The sequence below is a fragment of the Pecten maximus genome, chromosome 6, assembly GCF_902652985.1.
Source record: "Pecten maximus chromosome 6, xPecMax1.1, whole genome shotgun sequence".
NCBI lineage: Eukaryota > Metazoa > Mollusca > Bivalvia > Pectinida > Pectinidae > Pecten > Pecten maximus.
In genome coordinates, this window is record NC_047020.1 from 14,582,848 (window position 1) to 14,606,529 (window position 23,682).

General features: G+C 37.6%; 1 protein-coding gene across 1 annotated transcript; it reads right to left on the reverse strand.

The window, feature by feature from the left end:
* Positions 1 to 693: 693 nt before the first annotated feature.
* LOC117329056 lies at positions 694 to 22,329 on the reverse strand. The gene is made up of 7 exons (XM_033886754.1): positions 21,906 to 22,329; positions 10,155 to 10,227; positions 6,334 to 6,419; positions 6,016 to 6,123; positions 5,557 to 5,616; positions 4,082 to 4,162; positions 694 to 3,682 (listed from the first exon to the last, which is right to left on the reverse strand). Exons 1-7 carry the CDS (start codon positions 21,978 to 21,980, stop codon positions 3,371 to 3,373), a joined length of 795 nt encoding a protein of 264 aa, XP_033742645.1. The 5' UTR covers positions 21,981 to 22,329; the 3' UTR covers positions 694 to 3,370.
* Positions 22,330 to 23,682: the final 1,353 nt, after the last annotated feature.

Consider the following 23,682-nt stretch of genomic DNA (forward strand, 5'->3'; position numbering starts at 1 on the left):
TTATTACTAGTAAAATAAACTATATGACAGTGCTTTGAATTAGTTGAATTAGTTGACCTTATTTTTTTTACCCGAGTTGGTATTTCATACTAAAATAGACTATAACTAAACTTCAAAGAACTCCCTACAAAACAACTCCCTTTGTCTTTATCAGAGTTGGTGTTCGGGGAATGAGCCACATGAGCAGATTTCATCTAGACGACAAGTTGGTAAAATAATTATATGGTGGGAAATGAATAAAACCGCTTGTACAAAAAAATGTACATATAATTCATCCGTCTATTTCTCTTTAGTTACAGGATATCACTCTCCAAATCATGTATTGTGTTTGTATGTTTTGTATCCATGTTTACCTATGGGTCGTAAGACCCTTGGAATAAAACTGAATTGAATTGATAACAGGAAAATCCTGTTAAAGAAACATCGAGCGACTTGTATAATGTATACTAGTAATCTATAACGATAGTTTGTTAAACTATAACTTATATCCCGAAGGACATGTTTGTGATAAATATAAACATAGGTAAGACAGTATAAATATTCTCATCTTTATATGAAGTATCTCTCTTTTAGTGTCATAATAATGTTTGGTCATTGAGGAAAACCAGAGCAATAGTAGAAAAGGTGCCTTCTCCACATGGTATTAAATGTTACTAGACCACAACTAATCACTTAACAAAAACAAAAGCAATATCTATATCAAAAACAAATTTAATAAATGACATATCACAATGACTTCAAATGGATAAAAATTCAAAATGGCATGTATTGAATAGCTGAAATACCATCAACGCATCGTACGTAACATTCAGAGCTCACGAATCACACTCATACACCCGCAATTACGTCATATCTCTCAAATCACACCACAGTTCACCAGACTGATACGTCAAAGTTGATCAGACGCACTCACATGTCAACGATTACGTCAGTGATCACAATTCGTCACCATTCGCAACTCCTCGGATGTGACGCCAAATCGTGAAACAAACACGAGGAGTACTACACAAGATGACTGTTTTGGACTGTATTTTATTATCCTTTGTCGACATCCTGAACAGTTTACCATCCACCATCCATATTCTATCCGTATCTCTCATCCTTTATCCACATCCTGAACAGTTTACCATCCATTATCCATTTTCTATCCGTATCTCTCATCTTTTATCCATATCGTGTAGTTTATCATCCATTATCCATTTTCTATCCGTATCTCTCATCTTTTATCCATATCCTGCATTGTTTACCATTCATTATCAACATTCTATCCGTATATTCACACATTTGATTAACAGTCAGTCGCACATTAAACATATCTTCTACATGTGTCCCCATGCAGTCTTTCTTTTGGCATTTAAACACTACTACTTATTATCTTGTGTCTGAACACGGGGGTCTGAAACATTCAATATTTTCTGAACGATTTCGGGGGTATTAAAATAATACAAACACAATTTTAACATGCGATTATACCATAAAGAACACAGGTTGAACCCCTTGTCACCATAAAACACAAATGTGGCCCCTGTATTACATACAACACAAACTGGACCCTGGTACCATTGTGTCACAATTACAATGTGTGTTACAAATCGACACGGCAGATAATCGCACTGCGTAACAAAATATGTTTGTAGTTTTGTTTTAATCTCAGTACCAATGCATTGGTCTTCACTCTCTGATGTTGTCAAGGTCATTAATCGAGGTAGAAATCTTCTTGTAGACAATGGTACCTGATAAATAATATTCACCGGAATACACTTTGGTGGATCCATAGGGTTCCAAGAGTCCGGTGGAATCCCCTTCCAATTCCCAAATGTAGTATAAGATAATTAACATGTCGAGGATTAAGTTAAACTAGAACATATGTTGACAAAGTCTAATCCACGACACCACAACAAAACACATCATCACTCATCGTTGATTAGATGGAAACAAATGACATACAAGGTTTCTGTTCTCGATACTGGTGTCACTTCTTGTCCTTCTGACCCAGAAGACCAGTAGCTTCTGACCCAGAAAACAGGTCTCTTCCTTCTGACCAAAAAAACATGTCCTTCTGAAACCAGAAAACCAGTAGCTTCTGAACCAGGAAACAGGTCACTTATGACCTAGAAAACATGTCCTCCTGACCCAGAAAACCAGTAGCTTCTGATCCAGAAAACAGGTCACTTCTGACCTAGAAAACATGTCCTTCTGACCCAGAAAACCAGAAGCTTCTGGCCCAGAAAACATGTCCAACTGACCCAGAAAACAGGACACTTATGACCTAGAAAACATGTCCTCCTGACCCAGAAAACATGTCCTTCTGACCCAGAAAACTAGAGGCTTCTGGCCCAAAAAACATGTCCAACTGACCCAGAAAACAGGACACTTATGACCTAGAAAACATGTCCTCCTGACCCAGAAAACATGTCCTTCTGACCCAGAAAACCAGAGGCTTCTGGCCCAAAAAACATGTCCAACTGACCCAGAAAACAGGACACTTATGACCTAGAAAACATGTCCTCCTGACCCAGAAAACATGTCCTTCTGACCCAGAAAACCAGAGGCTTCTGGCCCAAAAAACATGTCCAACTGACTCAGAAAACAGGACACTTATGACCTAAAAAACATGTCCTCCTGACCCAGAAAACATGTCCTTCTGACCCAGAAAACCAGAGGCTTCTGGCCCAAAAAACATGTCCAACTGACCAAGAAAACAGGACACTTATGACCTAGAAAACATGTCCTCCTGACCCAGAAAACATGTCCTTCTGACCCAGAAAACCAGAGGCTTCTGGCCCAAAAAACATGTCCAACTGACCCAGAAAACAGGACACTTATGACCTTTTGAGGAGTTCACACTGATTCATCTGTTTTAGAGATGAAAACAGGCAATTCAGTATGCCGATATTTGTCCATTGAATGTTATTAGACCATGTAGTTAGCTGTGAAACGGTTTAACATATTTGCTGCCAGCGATTCATGCATAAATGCAATTCCTTGTCTTCGATTTTGTCAAGACTTATTCCAAATATTTAGAGAGGATATATAGATCGAGAACAGAGCACTTGTTTTGTCAGAGCCAGAGCGAATCATGTAACAGTTTTATACACCACGTGACACCGGTACAGCACACATTTGTTGGGTTCCTTAATTACATGTTCAGAAATCAATCAGTCTAAGAAATATGACACTGGAAGTAGAAAAAGTCTCGAGAGAAAGTAGTAGGAAAGAAATGGTGTCCCTCCAATCCAGATTATCCTGGCAGATTTTGGACACAGACAGATACTTTCTGAATCTGACAAAAAGCTGGAATCTTAGAATGTCAATTGCATTTCTGTTACATCAATGTTTTATAATAAATAGCACACATCATTGCACATTATCAAATCCACACAACGTCCACTGTAACTTGGTAACAGTTCGACCGTCTGCTAGGATCACTCATGTTACTAAGGACGCCATTTGTGACGTCACTGGTCCGTGAATATGGTGACACACCACTATTTATATAATTTTCTGTTGGTCTATTTTCCACCTTAGGGGGCACAGGGAATATATGTTCATAAGCTGGTGGGCTGAGATTCTTTTGTGAATCGTCCTCCTCATAAGGTGGCAGATGAACGCCAAAGGGGAGTTCGAATGTGTCTATATTGTATTCCCGCGCGCGGCAGCGTCGGTTGTGACGTCTTGTTCGCTGTAAAAGAAGTAATAATATTGGTACAAAAATGGATGCATACTGGTCATTGTGTCATTATAGATACAAACAAGAAAGAGATAACTCCTTATTTGTCAAAACTTTGAATGGAACCAACTGGATGATAGTGTAATGTATGTAGAAAATGTCACAAAATTTAACCAACTTGAAAGGAGTATTACAATGAAGACAATAACTGGACTATAAATGCATCTAAATGGTGGACGATATTGAATCCACAAATATCCATAAACATTTATGGTTTGGAAATACGACATGTTCTAATCCGGTGGAAACCCTTTCCTGGGAAGAAAATATAAATTAATGTAATTCCGGATTGACACCTATCTCTGGTAGTCAGACCTGATTAAGACTCCTATGGTTTGTGGGTATACTTACAGGTTTATATAAATATTCGTACGTGCCTCGGCCTTCCGCCAGTTCCTGGTACTGAGACACAACACAAGCGAAACAGTAACACTGCAAGGGAAGAAACACACCAAGGTTAGCTCACAGCCGAGGTCTGGATTGGTAAATTACGTAAGCAACAGTGTGATGGTAATATTTATAGAGAGGATATCTAACAGTGTCTTCAGAAATACCAAATATATTACACTCGTATGGCTAATATTTTGGTATTTTTTACGAGCACGCACGTAGCACGGGTAAAAATATCAAAATATCAACAATACGAATGTAATATATTTGGTATCACTGAAGACACTGTCAGATATTCTGTTTATTACATTTTTTAGCAAATAAAACGAGGCAGCTCAATCTTTCTCACAATCTATTGCGGTCACCTTTCAACGGCTCACAAATGTACGGCAAATCGTGACGTTATGTATTCCATCTTGCATTATGACGTCATATAACATGACGGAGAGTTATATGCAAATCTTAATTTCTTTTGTCGTTTGTAAGCAGTTTTCTGATAGGTCATATCAGAAAAGGTGATATTTTTAATATCACTTTTATAGAATGAATAAGTTTCAATATTTCACTGGTTCTGTAACGTTTACCAGGTCCATGTGTTAGAATCATATTAACAAATCAACAAATATCACTCTGACAAAGAGAATGGATAAGACTTCAGATCAAGCTAGTAAGGCTTCGTCTTACAATCCCAGTACGCACCACTCACAGAAATATAACTGGACCATTTATTAAAGCTACTTCGTAGTCATGAAACAAGTCTTCAATCTCTTATTGTATGTGTGCCCTTATCACACATCAGGGACGTCGGTTTGGGACATTGTCCATGTTGTGTGTACCATCAGGGACGTGGGTTTGGGACATTGTCCATGGGGTTTGGGACATTGTCCACGTGATATGTACCATCAGGGCCGTGGGTTTGGGACAATGTCCATGTGGTGTGACCATAAGGGCCGTGGGTTTGGGACATTGTCCATTTGGTGTGTACCATCATGGCCGTGGGTTTGGGACATTGTCCATTTGGTGTGTACCATCAGGGCCGTGGGTTTGGGACATTGCCCATGGGGTTTGGGACATTGCCCATGTGGTGTGCATCATCAGGGCCGTGGGTTTGGGACATTGTCCATGTGGTGTGTACCATCAGGGCCGTGGGTTTGGGACATTGCCCATGGGGTTTGGGACATTGTCCATGTGATATGTACCATCAGGGCCGTGGGTTTGGGACATTGCCCATGGGATTTGGGACATTGTCCACGTGATATGTACCATCAGGGCCGTGGGTTTGGGACAATGTCCATGTGGTGTGTACCATCAGGGCCGTGGGTTTGGGACAATGTCCATGTGGTGTGTACCGTGGGTTTTGGTTTGTGGCATGTTCCACGTGTTCTAGACACCATATTCGTGTTGCAGATGTTGTTACTGATGTTATATCTACTTACGTTGGCTATTAATTTAAAACAGTAGAAAAACACCCAGACTATCTCCCAGGCTTGTAAAGTCTGTAATAAAACAAAGGAGTTTAGACAGGTCAAGGATGCCAATGGTATGTGACAATCATTTTATTTTTAAAAACGCCATAGTATCACTTTATATTTTCCATTGCTAAAAACGCCATAGTATCACTTGATGTTGTTGACAGTCACATACAATATATCAAATTATATAGTTCCATATATATATGATTGTTAGTTTATTATTAACATGTATCGTAGATATTTTCTAGAGGCAAATCAAAGCATCAGAAGATTATGTATATATGTATTTATTTTTTTAATAAAATAGTTTGTATTCCACCGTTTTGGTTTCATACCGATAAGGCTTGGCACGTTTAGAAGAGTTTCGATAAGAGAGATAACTCTTACAGGAGATACAAGGTGGGACAACTCGTGTATACTTACTTTTTCTCGCTCCATGTGAACTGTGGTAAGTAAAGCTATTGCACCAGTTTCGTATAAAACATTCAACACCAGTACGTAAACCCACGGTAATAGCAGGTATCGTTTGTCCTAGAATAACAACAAAGAACATCAGGCTTTAACAGATTCTATCACTTACTTACAATACTATTTCATTAATATTCAAGTACTTACACACAACATCACAATGCAAATCATAGTGACATACAGGATTGGAAACTAACTGTTCGTTTAATTTGTATGACAAGGTCTTATTTGGTTAACTACACGGATAAAGCCGAGATGAGTGTATATACTTACAAGCTGTACCCCCGGGATGAGGACGAGGGACGCTGTTATCATGAGGCCATACAGCACAAACCCAGCATAAACAATGCCCTTGTATTCTGTAGTGAATAGATATTAAATATATGACCAATAAATCATTTAAAGCAGTTTCATGAAAATCTATTTATGTCAAAGGAAACAAAATCAAAAGAACGTCTCCGAAGATCTAAGTTTTTTTTGACAAAAATGACAAATGAGAGCAAAGGTGAAGATGAAGTGTGTGCTAATGATCGGCAAGTGTTTCTTATGGTCTGATACATTGAAACCTAATACACATGTTTTAGTAACACTCACAGGACTAATTAAAGTCGACATTGTATTTGCTCAGCTAATCGCTTTATTCACACGCCAGATTAAAAACCGAATTCCATTAAAACCCATGTGACTAAATTGACCAGCGCGCACCTGTCAAGGCGACTCTGTCGGCATCCTTTGTACAATCAGAGGAGAACTGGGGATATTTAATTGTGTTTACATTCTTTCGGTGTGACCCATGCTGAGGAATTTAATGTGGATTTATAGAACACCTGACACCGTGTGTTACACTAGTCATTATACGGGGATTGCATGATTAATGCTATTGGGCCATACAAAACATTACATGTTCCCATGCATCTTAGTGTGGCTTTTAGGCCAGACAATGAACAAAGAAATATCGTCTAATAACCCTTGTCAAGTCATAACGGGTCTTTTCCTGTTTCATATAGATAAAATCAAAGAATCTTCATCCAATTTTATCACAATAAATCCATTATATATACATGTATATATTTTTTACTCACTCTACAGCTTTACTAATATTATCAAATCGCATCAATCTAGTATCAGTCAATATGTAAATAAAACGTATGTAGATCACTTTCCAATTTCTAAAAATCGTGAGAAAAAATCAAACCGGCGATTACGAGCCGTGATGCGATGCATGTTTTTTATTGCACTTCTGCAGGAAACACTTTCATTCTCATCGATACACCAACCAATTTGTATAATGTCTCCGGAAAATTTAGTACATCCGGCCATTATAAAAACCGCGAACATGTTATTTTATTTCGTCTCGGCGTGTGATGTAGTTATCCATCTTTCAATCCTCAATTACAGAATTGAAGACTTTTAAACCATGTAAATGCTTACATGCCGTTACTCAATACCATACGCTTTCTATTAAATCGTATGGTAATCATCACCGAATCCGAGGAATACCAATGGAAGTTTAATGTAGCCAATGGGTAAATGTTACACCCAGGTAAAACATCAAAGGATACCGCCGATATTTTTACCTGTAACCTCGCAGTGAACCGCGAAGATGAGTTTGTTTGATTACCATTAGCACGGCCGAGCCTACGCCGCTTTGTACTTTGTACGAACTTTATAAAATACATATATATAGTAATAAAGAGTTTCGTGTTCATGAAGACAGAATGGCCACAGAGTTAACGGATCACTGCTTCTAGAATATCAGAATTATAACATGGATTATGACAGAAAAGCTCATTCTATAAATTAACAATTCTACACAAAGAGCATGGACTGGTAGCCAGTCTCATAGGTGTTAAGATGTTTACAATATTAGTCTAAAACTGGATGGTTCAAACAACACTTGATTCAGAATTCCACTTATCTTCCTCCAACACAGGCGTCTGGTTAGTATTTACATTTATACACTACCCTGGTTAGTATTTACATTTATACACTACCCTGGTTTAGTATTTACATTTATACATTACCCTGGTTAGTATTTACATTTATACATTACCCTGGTTAGTATTTACATTTATACATTACCCTGGTTAGTATTTACATTTATACATTATCCTGGTTAGTATTTACATTTATACATTACCCTGGTTAGTATTTACATTTATACATTACCCTGGTTAGTATTTACATTTATACATTACTCTGGTTAGTATTTACATTTATACACTACCCTGGTTAGTATTTACATTTATACACTACTCTGGTTAGTATTTACATTTATACACTACTCTGGTTAGTATTTACATTTATACATTAACCTGGTTAGTATTTACATTTATACACTACCCTGGTTAGTATTTACATTTATACATTATCCTTTATTTTTATACCTATATATCAACTAAGTGTAACATTTGGAAAGTCGGATGTGAGGGGATGAGATTCGATTAACTTTTAATTTCAGTGGTATGGGTTAATATGTGTTTTATATATAAATAATAACCAGACGCCTGTGGTATGGGTTAATATATGTTTTATATATAAATAATAACCAGACGCCTGTGGTATGGGTTAATATATGTTTTATATATAAATACTAACCAGACGCCTGTGCCTCACACAACTGAAGTTATGTCGCCAATCTGTCCACAAATCTTCCTACCCACAATGTGTGATATGGAGTTTTTGAAGTGGCGTGGAAGTAAGATCTTGGGAAGTTAGATATTTGCAGTGATTAACTGTTATTTGGCCCGCTTTAGCATCTGTTCCTGTGTTTAACCTGCTAGTCTATGGTAGAGCACGATATGCCTTTGTTGACAGCTGCATGTTAGCGAGCAGTCAGGGATACGTCAAAATACAAACGTGTTGAAGAATACTAGCTTCCAGACTCTACCTTTTTGTACAGCTCAATTCAATTTAATAGCTTATCTCTCCTGGCTAGAAACGTAGAATCTAGAGCCAGACATTTCCTACAGACCAAAAATTTAATATCATAGAGATAGTGGCCAGGCTAGTCCGAGTTTCCTATGGCCCTGACACCATGTCTGGTAGACAAGGTGTCAGGGCCAGAGGAAACTCGGGCTAGGGCCAGGCCAGTGATGAAGAAGAATATTTGTTCGTAGTTTGATGTGTGTAGAAGGAGATTATTTATTCCTAGTTTGGTGTGTGTTGAAGGAGAATATTTGTTCCTAGTTTGATGTGTGTTGAAGGAGAATATCTGTTCCTAGTTTGGTGTGCGATTCTGTCTTGTTAACGTTCCTTTAAGGTGAAATTAACGACCGTTGATAAATGTAGGCGTGGACAAACGCTGACGAGCAAATGGGAGTTTTAAATCTAGGAGAAAAGTTCAGGGACCTGTGGTCTAAAGGCATGGACATGAAGGGCCATAAATGTAAAAAGAACATTATGTTTAGGTGTGACCAAAGGACAAAATTGATTCTCAAAGGTACTTGTGTAGTCTGATTTGTGATCGTCAAGTAGTCTAAATCGTATTGGAGTCCCTTTACTCCGCCTATCGGGTATATTCAAATAAATATAAGCCAATTAAAACATGGACCGATCAAATAAGAATGGTTTCCCGTAACATACTTATGAAAGAATATACAAACGTACACTAAGGATCTGTGTGGGGTAAGATCAAAATAAATGACTCTTTATCCTATTTTCTTTAAATGTATAATTAATTTAGCCTTACATTATATATTCATATTTATAATAAATATTAATTAGGTATATTTATAATACATATCTTTTATGTTTCTTTATATTTATCATAACCCAACCCCATATTTATAACACGCATCTTTTATGTTTTACATATAATCCCATATTTATGATACATATGTGTTGGCCCTTTTTTCTCTTCACTGTAATTTTAAATAATAATGGTAATCTAATATAATATTTTTATATAGATTCTACAGTCGTTTTGAATGACAAAACTTACGTGCAAAAACTTATCGCACGCTTGCGGTTCGTAGATTTGTATATAGAGGAAGGGCCATGTAACTGTAAATGTAAGATATATCATCTTATATACGTGTTACAGTGGTGAAATTCCTAAAGTAGTGACCCACGTGATAAATGGTATAACCTACCTGGAGAATCTTGTATGAGTTGGTACCCCACGTACCGGAACAGGTAAAACACCAGACAGATCAGGGATATCACCTGGAAAACAAAAGGAATTCTTATCAAACTGATTAAATCAATCGGCTAAAAAAAAGGTCAGGGTCTTGCTACACATTTCACGAGATATAAATATCAAAGACTTTTTATTTTCGGTAAACAGAAAGAAAAAAGGTGTTAAAACATTCCCAACCTGCATTTACAATTCAATATAGTGTAATTCATTGTTATCATACACTTCTGGCGTTAAGATGAAACCCAGATTATACGGGGAATAAGCCGGTCTAGACCTAAATAACACGTGTATTATTTACACGTGTGTTTCAATCATAAAGTGGAGAACTAAATCGTTAAGGTAACCCAGTAGTTCTCGGCGAGTTGGCCATAGTGACGTGTGACAGTAACTCCAATTACATACGGTATTTACTGGAAAAGACACTAATGAAACACTTTTGTACGAGCTGCAACGACGTGAACATTTAAAATTGTTTACAACAATTTACAAATTATCAGTCGACGACGCGTAAAACGAGAATATTAGAAAAATGGAACAAATCGTTCGGATGGTGCTGTCGTAATGACTTAGGCCATGTTTTTAGAATTGTAGGCTTGAATTGTCTTCAAATGACACTTTGAATACTTGGATATTTATCACATAAAGCGATCCTTGTGGTATTTAAAGGGTTAGATTCAGTATTTAACTTCGTACAACTATCGAATCACGAAGTACGAATAGTTTTGTTCTAATTACCCTATAATGAGAAATACGATATCACCAGACGTAGGTAATTATGACAATTACGCTGAATGCCTTACAGGTGAAGTTTAGGTCAGGAATTTTGACAATTTCAAAACGTATCGGGATATATATAAAATCCACATTCATATCCGAGCAATGTGTCTACGTTCCAGTTTAGTCGACAGTATATCCACGACTATGCTGAAGTAATCACCGGGGCATTTTAACCAAATACACCGTGACAAATAAGCTCTATATCCTATGTGCATCAGTACTTTCTCGTGAATTTCTAATACGAATAAAATATGCCACCTTAAAATGAATCCATTCTATGTATTTTTTTTATATACCGCTCGAGCGATTTTAAGCTACAATCAATCATGAAAGTCAAATACTTTAATCCTTGTCTTATGATTTTTCTACCGGTACCATGGTAACAATCAACCTGTCACCTGTAGGGGATATACTGTGTGAAAGTTGTACGTGTTTCAACACAAAAACACTATCTTCTGTGAAACATTTTTGTGACAGCCCCCGATATGTTAAACTGAACACAGTGATCCTTTCTCGAGGGTTAAGAGTACCCCGGGTCGCGACCTGGCATTAATTGAATGACTATGAGAAAATTATTTTTTCCGTTCTTGACAATGATGACAAATCTCAGCCTTCGAGAAACCCTTGAAATCACTCGACATTTCCGTGGTGGAACATCGACTCTCACAGCTGGTATTGGAACATCCATTTATAGGTCCCCCCCAGTGCTGGACATCCCCATGTGTACATTTGTAAGCGTGTTTATGTTAATGTTGGTAGCGTTTTCAGAGTCTAAGTCCCCATTCCTGTACCATTATGGAACCAGACAATAGAGTGTACGACACATGTGACTCGGAACAGAGTTATAAATCCGCAAATCATGTTCGTTATTGCAATGACACCGCGTTCTGATTAATTACCAAAGGACAGAATTGAGGGGAAATATATTTATATTGGGTCGAGATACAAAAAAGAAAGAAGAAAATACTTGAGACTTTAGAGACTGCGAAGAATGATATATTATCTACACTTGGGATGTGATAAAAAAAAAAAGGAGGTGATGAGCATGTCATGCGTAAACAAATAAAGAAACCTTTATATAGTACCCTGAATGGATTAGCTGTAAGGATCTAAGTTATAGAGCCTGAACGCATACCTATCGTTTTTATGAATACTGTATAACCTCGGGACAACGGTAATAACTTACAGTTATGTGTTTCTCTGTATATCTAATGTTGTGAAGAGAAATGAAATAAAAGTTTGAAAGTTTTAAGTAAATATGTAAAATTATTTGAAGTGAAATTCCAAAAGTTGTTTCACAGGTAAACTTCCCCTCGTCCAGACATTAACTAGATAGATCTCGGTCCTAGCGGGATGTACCATAGCAGAAAGATAGATATATTTTTGGTGTGGTGTACATAAGTGACCGGTCACTGGCCATGCCCATACGACGGATGGTTCGAGGTCAGGAGAAATCTATATCAGCGTTAGGCCTATAATGGTTACTGTGGTGTTGACCAGTGCTCATTGATACTCATATATTTCCACACATCAAACACACAGAACGAATAAGTTCATATCGGGGCGTCTTATACTCCATTAGCCGGATGTCAATACAAAATTTACTTCATACAAAATCTGTTCAAGTACCTTTAAATAAAATGTTTGAGATAATTTTAGTAGATACTAAATGCTCTTTTCATTGTATACTGTCCGGGGGATTTTCTAGGCTTACGATACAAATCGCAGACGTCGACAAAACGCAGAATTCAATAAAGGATACAAAAGCGCCCAGTAAATAAAGTGATTAACTAAGAATTTGTAGCTCGAGGTGTGTTTAGACCAACCAGACCTAACTCAAACTTTCCCAACGACCAGAGGGACCTGGCATAAATCACAAGCAACGCCATCTAATGTATTATAAATATGGATCGTTGGCTGGGGATACATTGTATGTACCAAGTCCCTGTGTCAACGATTACACAACTAATCATTCCAGCGTTAATCAAAGGATTCCAGTAGGACCTGACTTGGACACCTTTATGGGAGTATGCTAACAGACGTCAGTCACATGTGTATTAACATGCGGACGATCTGTTATATTTAAGATTTAAACTTTTAGCATTGAAAACATTCTTTCGGTCACTGAATAAGGACACATCGTGTTATTTATAAACACAAGTGGACGTTTAACTTTTGTTCTATCCGCTGTCAAAACATTTTACTGATAAACATTCAAACAATGTTACATTGGAATTCAAACTTTACCATTACATAAAAACATACATTTAGAAACATCAACACTGTCGGCTTTAAATGTCGAAATGACATGTTAGCCGCTATCAGCGTTTTTCTCATATAGAAAACTATAGTTGCATAATGTATGTTGGATGTTATTCTCAACACAACAACTCACGTCGTACCATAAAAGCCCAGGAGTAGCTTAAAACATTCTCCAAAACAAATACAGGATTCCATTGGGAATGAGGCCGCTAAGTCTTTGATGACCAAGGTAAAGTTTATTCGGATTTATTTTAGATTGGGGACGAATTGAAAAAATAAAATAAAAACCTCATAGCTTCCTAATGTCAATAAGTAGGTTATTATTATTTATCACAATGTTTGTTCACATTGAAATGAAGTTTAGATTGAGGGTGAAATATCAGTAAAGGTAAGGCGCAGTTATTATACTGACAACTCTGCAGTCATACTTCATGTTTCGTTCGTAAAACTGTTTGGCGATTATATCACTTTAACCATCTTCAAAGTTCAAGGGTTCTCGAAAACCAAGCCAACATTCGTGAACGCGACCACTGGAAATTTGAGGATGGCCATTTACGCGAATAAACATACCACGGCCCGATCTATAACTTTGATTTTATAGGTACACACAGTTTCTCCTGCAATAGAAATCGCCTTTTACGGTATGCCGGATAATTACCGTTGATTTATGAGTCCTTAGACACGATTATATAAGGAGCAGTTTCCTCTGGTTGACCAAAGAAACCAAACACCCAGAAAGATGACTCAATGTTCAGCCACGCGACAAGACATCAAAGAAAATACAATCGGACTAAACAACGGGTATGTTTTATCTAATTACAGGTGTTCGCTCTGTCACGTGATCACCCACGGCCCAGTAACTTGGTGTACGTCAGGTGTTTAGGGGCTAACGACATTAGATTTACGACCGTTACGGTGACTTTTTCACCTGACAATGGAACCCTTTATTCTCATTCTTCCCTATCTCTCTGTCAAGATTAAAGTCTTCCCTGGACCAAAAATGTCTATTTCCTAATCACAAATATGTGGCTCTATAAAAGGGACCCACACTATATCGTGACGTGTCATGCATGTGTCATATTAAAAGATTCCAAGGTATTCGTTGGCTAATAGAAAGTTTACCGTCATCATACAGACATAGTTACATCTCAATGTTAACCGTTTCAGGCCAGGATGTGGGAGCCAGCAGTATTGTGCTGGTCGTGTCACCAGACTCATATGTAAATAGGCTAATTTGAAATTCGAATATGTTGATAAGTCCTTGTTTATTTTTATATCACATCTTAGTTGACTTAAACCGTGTACACAACAAGATCGGCGGACAAGGTATACTGGACAAAGTTGACCGTTGGTCAAAGGTAATCCGGTGTCCCGAGATAGCCTGAGGCCCGATGTCGTTACATGTCTACACTTACATGTTACACGTACTTCAGTGATAAAGTTCCACTTTCTGTTGCCATTGATCAAACACAAACTTCCTCACATACAAACAGCCATCGACTTGTGTCAACAAGAGGTCCTACGTATGACAAAGCTCCGATGTCTGAGGCACCGCCACAAATAGTCGTGATACTTATGTAAGGTGACAAAGTTGTTTTAGATACTTCAAAATAGTATTGTTCCAGTGTTTATACTTTTATCCGAGGTGTTTGTTGTCAAAATTAAGTTCCAATTAGCCAGAATGTTGTCGAAAGTGAAAGATTGCTGGCAATAACAATGTTTTCGCTCTATGACGGAGGGGACATGGATTTGGAACTAATTTCCAAACACATAAATTAACCGTGGGTTGGAATCCCAGTCGAACATATGAGATTGTCAATGAGGACAAAAAATGATCAGAGACATCAAATGATAATTGCTTTACGTGTGTTGGGAAAGTAAGATGGGTCTGCATGTCTGGATGGAAAGATATTTTAAAGGTCATGTGACTCAGAGACTTAAACAACAGACTGAGGTCGCCATGTGATTCGATACATTTTAGGGTATGTTTTGTAACAGAAATCGGCCTAATACATCCCTCCATAGCGGATCTATATATATCTTGTCTGTGTTGTCTGACCTTTTTATAACAGCGGAGTTTCTTTTTGTTTAGTAGGTAGGTCGTCTGTCACCGGAGATGTTTTGTACCAGGAGTTGGGTCAGTGAATCCCTCTACAGAGCCATGTACTTGTATAATTTCCCGAATGTTTTTGTGCAGTCTTTCTTAGTATGGAATTAGAGATACTCCATTAACCTATGGTCGCACTTAATGTCATGCAATGGTTTAGATAAACCCATATTTTGATCACAATGCCGATACCATATAGACTAAATAACAAGACATCACGCGAACAGGTCAACCTCTGCCTTGTACGTATGAATCATTCTTATAAAATGTATTAAAACTGCTCTAAATGTGAAATCCCTTTAAATAAAATCTCACGATTAGATCTTGGCGATAGTCCTCGGCGGATCACCAATCAGATAACTATGTAAAGGATGAAACCCGAGCCAGACCCCTCATCGATTGGTGCCCAGGGGGCAGGGACAAAGGTCACGTGGTGCTGCAGAACCGATTTTGACTGTGAATAAGATGCTTTGTTGGCTTCTGGCGTAACACGATCCGACATGGGCTTCATCCTAACTGTCCTAATTGCTTATTAAATGAAACTCCATTCCACACGTGCAGAATGTCGGTCGATAGAATACGACTTGTTGGCGAGTGGGTATAATTATGTTTATTGACAGGGGTGATTTCAGCTATGAGAAACTGTCGTCTGACCGTGTCATTACACTGTCAGTCACCTACATATCTATGGTATATATCCATTGTAACACGGACATGTTTTGTTAGTAACCTCTTGGGTTTCCAGTTAGTAACTAATACTGTTTTGTGGAGATGTTATCTAGTAAAGAACATGTCGACATGTTGACCTTTCTCTTGCTGGATGATTACAAGCATCAGATTTGAATTTGAATTTATATTTTAGACAGAGCAGAGAGGTATATATCAGATGTGATATATACGTCTCTGGTTAGGGTTTGACTTTTGTCCTTTCTTTGCTTCAACTCGTGTCGGATTTGGACTTTGGTTGATTTTTAGGGCATTCCTGATCCACATATTATGTCATGCTTATCGCTATACCTTCTTACTGCAACACCGGTAGATAGATATCTTTATAACATGTAGATTACAAACACATGTAAAATATATTCAGAATTATTATGATATTTTACCAGTTAAACTATCATAATAATTCTGAATATATTTTATACATAATAAAAAAAAAACAAATAAACTGGAAAATATTAATTTATCACTTTAGTTATCATGCGGTCGTACAAATGTTTTATCATTTGTAAATTAGAGTAAGGAACGGAATGTAAGTGAAGAGTTGAAGAAAATGTCAACTGTTCTAGGTCTCGCTATTTCTCTTACACTTGGATTATGACGTCAAGTTTCCTCTACACAACCATTTATTTGGATTGACTAATTAAAACATTACAAACCTATATCGAAATCCAGAGCTTTCCATGAACCTCACCGGCCATCATGATTACGATATACAGACATATAGCTGATTCAGTCTTTATCTGTATAATGTATTACCATTTAGATTATTTAGATGTAATCATCTGTTTACGTCATCGTTACGTAATACACATGGATTATTCATGAATGTAATCACGTGATCGTGCATATGAAAAGGTCACTGACCACATCGAATGAAGAAGTCATCCCCTTTTCACTTATTTATGACAAGTAGATCATATCTTCAAAATCGCGGCAGTGTCGTGGCCAATACTGCACTGGTCACGTGGCCTCAGGCATGCTCCGTGTCACGCAAATTATGATTGACAGATCAAATAGTTATTTACACATCATCAAGATGTTGGAACGTTATGCCTCGGAATGACAGGAACAAAACACAGGTGTCATATACAACTGATAACGGGGTCAAAGGTAGCGTAACGACCCCTAATCCATGTACTAGTCTAGATCCCCAGGGGCACACAAGATAAGGTGTCAAACGAATGATCAAGTCATTTCGTAACATATTTGATATATAGCTGTGTCTCGCGTTCTAATCAGACGTAATGGACGAGTTGGTAGGTCGTCCCAGATTCTCGCGTGTTTACGCTGTAAGTCAGCATATTTATATCAATTAATATAATAAGTGACAGCTGAAATCTTCATTTCGATTATAAAGATTATCTGTCCTATCTGACGAGGTGACATGGCTACCTGTTGGCTGCAAACACCGATATCAGGTATTTACATCTCAAAAATAGTATAAAATGTTTAGTAAATAAATGTTTATATAATGAATAAATAAACAAATTTGTGTAATTGGTATAACCTTTAAAATATCACTGGGCGTAACATTTAACTTTATATGCTGTTACACCAGAGACCTATATACTAAATTAATATAGGTCTCTGGTAACACTGAAGGTCTTGTTGCGTACAAATATATTGATTTCATGTCGATTGTTTCTAAATGTCTTCTTTTAAATGATAATTTTGAGGAAAATGAGTAGTAGAACATTACAGAATGATTTAAGCTGTTGGACCAAATGGACTTTCTATCGAAATTAAATTTTTGTGCATTATTGAAACAGAGACGTACACATCTCAAAGAGAACTGCTGGGCATCAAAAATGAAATATGGTGGTGTCCACAGTCAGTGTTATATTCCGATTACTGTTTGTGACGGCCACCATGGGAAAGCTTATTTGGTGACGGTTTCGATAATAACGAACCACCTGCCTTAATTAGGCTAACTATCGACGTCCCCTTGACACCAAATAAATGACATCCTCTTTAATTTGAAAGGCCATCCGTTTCGTACAACTTCCCGCTGTGAATCTGACCTTCATTGACCAGTGGTCGGCCGGGCATGCTCTTGGTATCCTAAACAATGAGGTGCCAGCGAATCCGACCTCCTCAAACACGCCCCAGGAATGTATCTCTGGTGGGTAGGTCCCAACATTCCAATCACTGATTAACAGACAGGCTGTGATACCGAGGAACTATCAAAGTCTTCTAGATATAGTAAGTTAATGGTCATACATGTACATAAAAAAAATCACAACAAATTGTAAACAGTCTTTGTCAACTCTTAATTTGTGTACATCAATTTCGTGTATTTGCCATGGCGTTAAGATGAGCGGAAACGTGTAGAAGACTGAAGTCACTGGGACGATGGGGTTGGTTTCTTTCTTAATTTAAAACAATAACGTTCCATCCCTAGACTTTTTTTAATTTGGAAAGATGGCGAGAGTGCATGTTCAGACTTTGGTTTGATACGCTGTAAGTACATCACAGGATACTCTAACCACTGTTCAACATCCTAACGACGAAAGTCGGCAGATAACGAAATCAATTTTAAAACGATTATCAGACAGTGTACTAAAGACACCATGAAACGATGCCCTGGGTTGTATCGGCCAAAACCTTATATTCCAAAAGTGCATGACCGTCTAGCATGAAGCCCTTGGCGAAACAACAGCAGTTGGTTTTCAAGAACAATTGCGTGCTTTAGCAACAAAGGATCGGTATTAAATATTTTGCCACAAGCGGGACAATGGTTTTCTCAGCTTCTATCGAACCCTTGTCAGATAACAGACTTCTCTCTGGCACGGATTATTGCCTTACCAATTATGTGATATATATGTGTCTCACGCGCTCACGACCTCGCATTTAAAGTATGTTGACTGAAATAGATCACTGAACTCACTATGTCATTCACTGTTTACAATGAATCTTAGTCCAAGGTTCAAGTCTCTTGACAACTTTCTCAAGTCAAAATCTTGTATCATTTAGAGGGAGAAAAACAAATCATGTTCTCAATCAAACTCTATGCTTGTACAACCAATATATTACGACAGTTTTTGTTCTTTTTAAAAAAATTATTTTACGTCCCATCGCCAGTTTATAAGTCATTTGGGACCAAAAACTTAGATAATGCAGACGTAAACATTTATATACATGCTCAAAACGACTGAAATTTAAAGTCATCAGGTTCTACGCGAAATGCATCACGATATTCGCGATACAGTGGAAAATGTTGTCCAATTTTCAGGGAAACGGCTCTCAAGTAGAATAAATTAAACAAAAATACCTGACGTTGTTTCATTGTCATAGTGGTATATTGATTGATATTGACGATTGTTTTCCACAAACTAATTAATATCGTTCCTATAATTAATATTTTCCGATTTTCATCATAAAAAAATCGAGATGTTATTGTGAGGAATTTTCCTATTTAAGAAAAATTAAAGCAATAAAATGTCATTGATTTTCTAAACTCTCCAAGCGTCAAAACGACGGTGATGTATTGAATTACTACGACGTAATTTGTTACGGGTTCTTATTCCATTCTATACCAGTAGTAACAGCGTCAAGTGGTGGTGACTGAACGACATTCACGCTGGCTTGACTGTCTAGACAGGTGGACTATGTATTGTTCACAAGAAACAATAGATTATAAAATGTACTTGAGACATGTATACAACCTTTACATCGTGTGTTACTCGTAAAATGTAGCAGAATTTGTATTCATATTGAATATTTACAGAGTGGATTAAATTATTTGTTTAAAGTTAACCCATGCCATCACCTTCAAGATCTGTGAACGAAGCCTAATTGATGGTGAGGACGGGATGCGGAACAGTACATGTATCAGATTCGATATATTCCCCATCACCAAAAGCTAGGCCGAAAATATCTTCACCAAAACGCATTGTATTACATTCGTTTGTCGGAATTTCCGGAAGTGATTCAATATGGCATCTCCCCAGCCCTCATCTGTGTACACTCTTGTATCAGACCGGAGCCATATTGGCCCTAGTAGGGGTATAGTAAACAGAATTATGTTGCTTTTGTGGGTCCCCCAAGTGGCTATGAAATTCCTGTAAATCATTGGAAATTAAATTGCTATCAGATCTGGTACTGGTAAACCGGCCGCCTGACAGCTGATCAACAACCCATCCATCCCTTTGTGGGACCCGTACCATACCGTAATGCACTTTGACATATATCGCAGAGCAAAGTAAGACCAGCTGGGGACGGGACCATACGCGACTTAGGGCATTTCCGATTTCATCCAATTAAGACTCCGTAATGACCAACGGCGTTTCTTTAATGTATTGGCCCTTGTGTGGTTGCATATCGACCAGTTTTGTCCACTTTTCCACTCCCAGAAGTGTTAATAAAAACACGATAATTCGTTCTCTGGTCAAACATTATCAAAGATGGACGCATAAAGTCCGGAGTCCCGCCAAACATTATGACGGGAGGACATTTTAACGGCGTAGTAAGAACAGATCCCAGCTGCAGCAGCCACTGATTGGCAAGCCAGTGCGTAAAAATGCAATATATGTGTGATCAGATCTCCGCGTGTTATCTTTATAATGAGGCACAAAGGGGCCAAGTCCGCTTTGAATTCAATCCTACATCGATCGTGGATACATAAAGAACCAAGTTGTCTACTTGGTCGCCACATATGGCTCGTTTGTGGGTTTCGGAGAATATCAGTAGGAACTGGTATATTCTGTTTCCAAAGAAAATTGGGGGTTAATCATTATATAAGTGTGTGTGTGAAACATTAACTTATTAATTTGACTTCTTTATTTGAACCTGTAGGCAGGGACGTATAATAAGACATATATGTCCCTGCTGTAGGCAAGTGATCCTCCTGATTAGATTACTTAACGAATCAACTCTATATAACATTATAGTTATCACATCAATAAGGTTTACTGCAGAATATGCGAACATTTTCAATTTAATTTCCATAAAAGGCACGAGAATTTATTTCAACTCGGGTGGTACTCTTTTCTTACTTATTAAATTATTTGTCCTGTATGCAATTATCTATACTACAAGTTTATGACAAAATAATCCGTATGATCTATAACATTACAATAGTTTAATAGCCTGACTATATATTTTATGCATACCATACTTTGTACAGAGAATTAACAAATGAAGTTGTGACTGTGTCATTCAATATTTATGAAATGAAGTGTACGTTTTACATTTCGGATCTGTATAGTTATGTAATCACAGTTATATATTCTGTTAACTTCAGGACCATTTAAAATGACACGATTTCATGAAAAGAATAATAATTGGTGCCAATTGAGCATTATGTATTTAGTGGGTACATTTTATATACATTTTTCTGAATCTCCAATTTTCAGTAATGATACGATTTATTTTATAACAGGAATTTTAGCACCCGAACTGCCATAACTAACACGTACTGGAATTTAAAATGTTGTCAAACTTACGATAGAGTTCAAGTTCAAGTTCAAGTTTTATTTTATTCGATAGATGTATCGTTCTCGACCAGAAAATTATATACAACCTGCAGGTAAAATCCATAGTTTTCTATATTTATTGAGTCTTTAGAAAATAGGAGCCACATTAACATACCTGAGATCCCTTTTAATAAAAGACCACCTGTATACTAATTACTGATATACCGTAATTACCCACATAAAGCGGAGGATTGCCTCTACCGTGGGGAACGCACCGAACATGATCAGGGTCTACATCAACGTTTGGGTAAAATATATAAATTATGACAAGAACCTTGTCGTTGGTGTTATTGGAGTAATTAACTATATTATTACTAGTCGACATATGTATATTTATATAGAAATAACATTTACTTACCAAACTGTAACATCCACAAATCAGAGTACCAACTCGAGTATTTGAGAAACATAGAAAAGTCTTTAGAATGGCCATTTCGTCTGCCGTATGGAGAAGAATATCACCCAGTTGTCCGTTTGGTCTGGCGAGGTATAAATTCCCACACGGCTATCACAGTGTTACCTGGACGCCATGTCATCTAGCTCGCCATTACAGATTCCTACAGGTAAAATCTAGCTCGCCATTACTAAATATTACAGGTGAAAATCCAATCAGCTTTAAAAAAAATGTCAGCGTAAACGAGCACAGTGTTGTATCCAAGATCACAACTAAATGTTATCCGAGGTGGTTGTTCCAGGTCCTTTGTGTGAGTGAAGACATACTGGAGTAATTGGTGTGGTACGTCCGTCTTACCCCGTGTGTGTGGTGTGTGTGTGTACAGTACATACAATAACATACCGCACGGTTCGCCGTGACTCACTCACTCACTCAGACAAGCGGCATGAAAGGCGTCCAACCAGGGATAAAATAGCGTATTCAAACACGATAGCCCACCATCAACCAGTTACGCGCACACTAACTTTCAGTGGGCTTACTGACATCATCAAAAGACAACAAATATTGGAAAACTCAGAGAAATATGGTAATGTTTTATATTACTGGATACCGTTTACTTCGGGAAATGACACGCGAGGGTTCCCGTTTATAAACCAACACCCTCGGGAAAGTACCTAATACTTGGTGTTAGTATGGCGTTACGGCATTAGGGGTTGATGCTCGCTAGAGTTTCACAAGTTATGTTTTATTGTCGGATCGCATGGAATGAAAATCTAAAGATTAACTTTTCCGAGACGAGTTCGACATGAGTGCTACCTGTCAATGAGGGCTTTAAACACGCAAGTACGACAGGAATGTGGTAATTCGTTAACACAATATTAGCGCTGGTAATTGTAGGGACAGTCATTGTGGTACGCTTACCTATTGTTGTGAGATCTGTCAATATTTGATATGACAAGTTGCTATATAGACTACATAGTCGGGTATTTAGAGAGCGATACACGTCACGAATATAAACCGGAAACGGGCACCCTCCCCCGCCTACACCAGATCCACTCCCCTCCAACACCCTACCATAACAAAACCGCAGTAATTAGGTCTGCATAGCTTCCACTAATTATTTAATTTAGTCTCCCCAAGACGGATATTTGTTGCAGGTGGTTGTTCAAATGACTTTATCAACGCTAACTTGAGAACGTAATACTGAATACTTCCTTTTAACCTGCATCATAGCATGTCTTGGGACAGCTTCCTCAACATTCCTTAACCTAGTTTTTCCACAGGAAAGTATAAAAGAATTTAAGGAATGTTCCTTAACTTCGGGTTTCCCTTAGATTCTGTAATGATTCCATATGGAAACTTATATATATATCTGTGTAGGACACCAAGCTAAGTGTCACTTTGTGTAAGTATCACGTGTTAGATAAAATATTTCCTAGAACAAGGCACGTTCTCAGTTCTCAGTATAAACCTTTTCCAGCGCCGTGTATCTTCTATTTATCCCATGTTCGATTCCTATGTCTGTCGGTAGTAAGTTTCATTAGAGATTTATATAACTAGTAAGTATATAGATCTCTGGTTTCATTCATCGAACAAAACACCAATAAATATCTATCATATTAAAAACGACTTATTTAACAAAACCATTCCACAAATGTTCAAAAAAGACAGTTACCATGAATTATCAGTATGTGTGGAACAAGAGGACAAGACTTGTTACAGTCAGAGGAGACGCGCACCT

Bases quoted from the DNA above. Each gene is read 5' to 3' on its own strand.
- LOC117329056 (XM_033886754.1), bottom strand. From the start codon at position 21,980: ATGGCCATTCTAAAGACTTTTCTATGTTTCTCAAATACTCGAGTTGGT. The intron at 10,228-21,905 runs GTAAGTAAATGT...TTTGTTTTCCAG, and splicing joins TTTGTGGATGTTACAGTTTG to GTGATATCCCTGATCTGTCT. The intron at 3,683-4,081 runs GTAAGTATACCC...CTTCTTTTACAG, and splicing joins ACGAATATTTATATAAACCT to CGAACAAGACGTCACAACCG.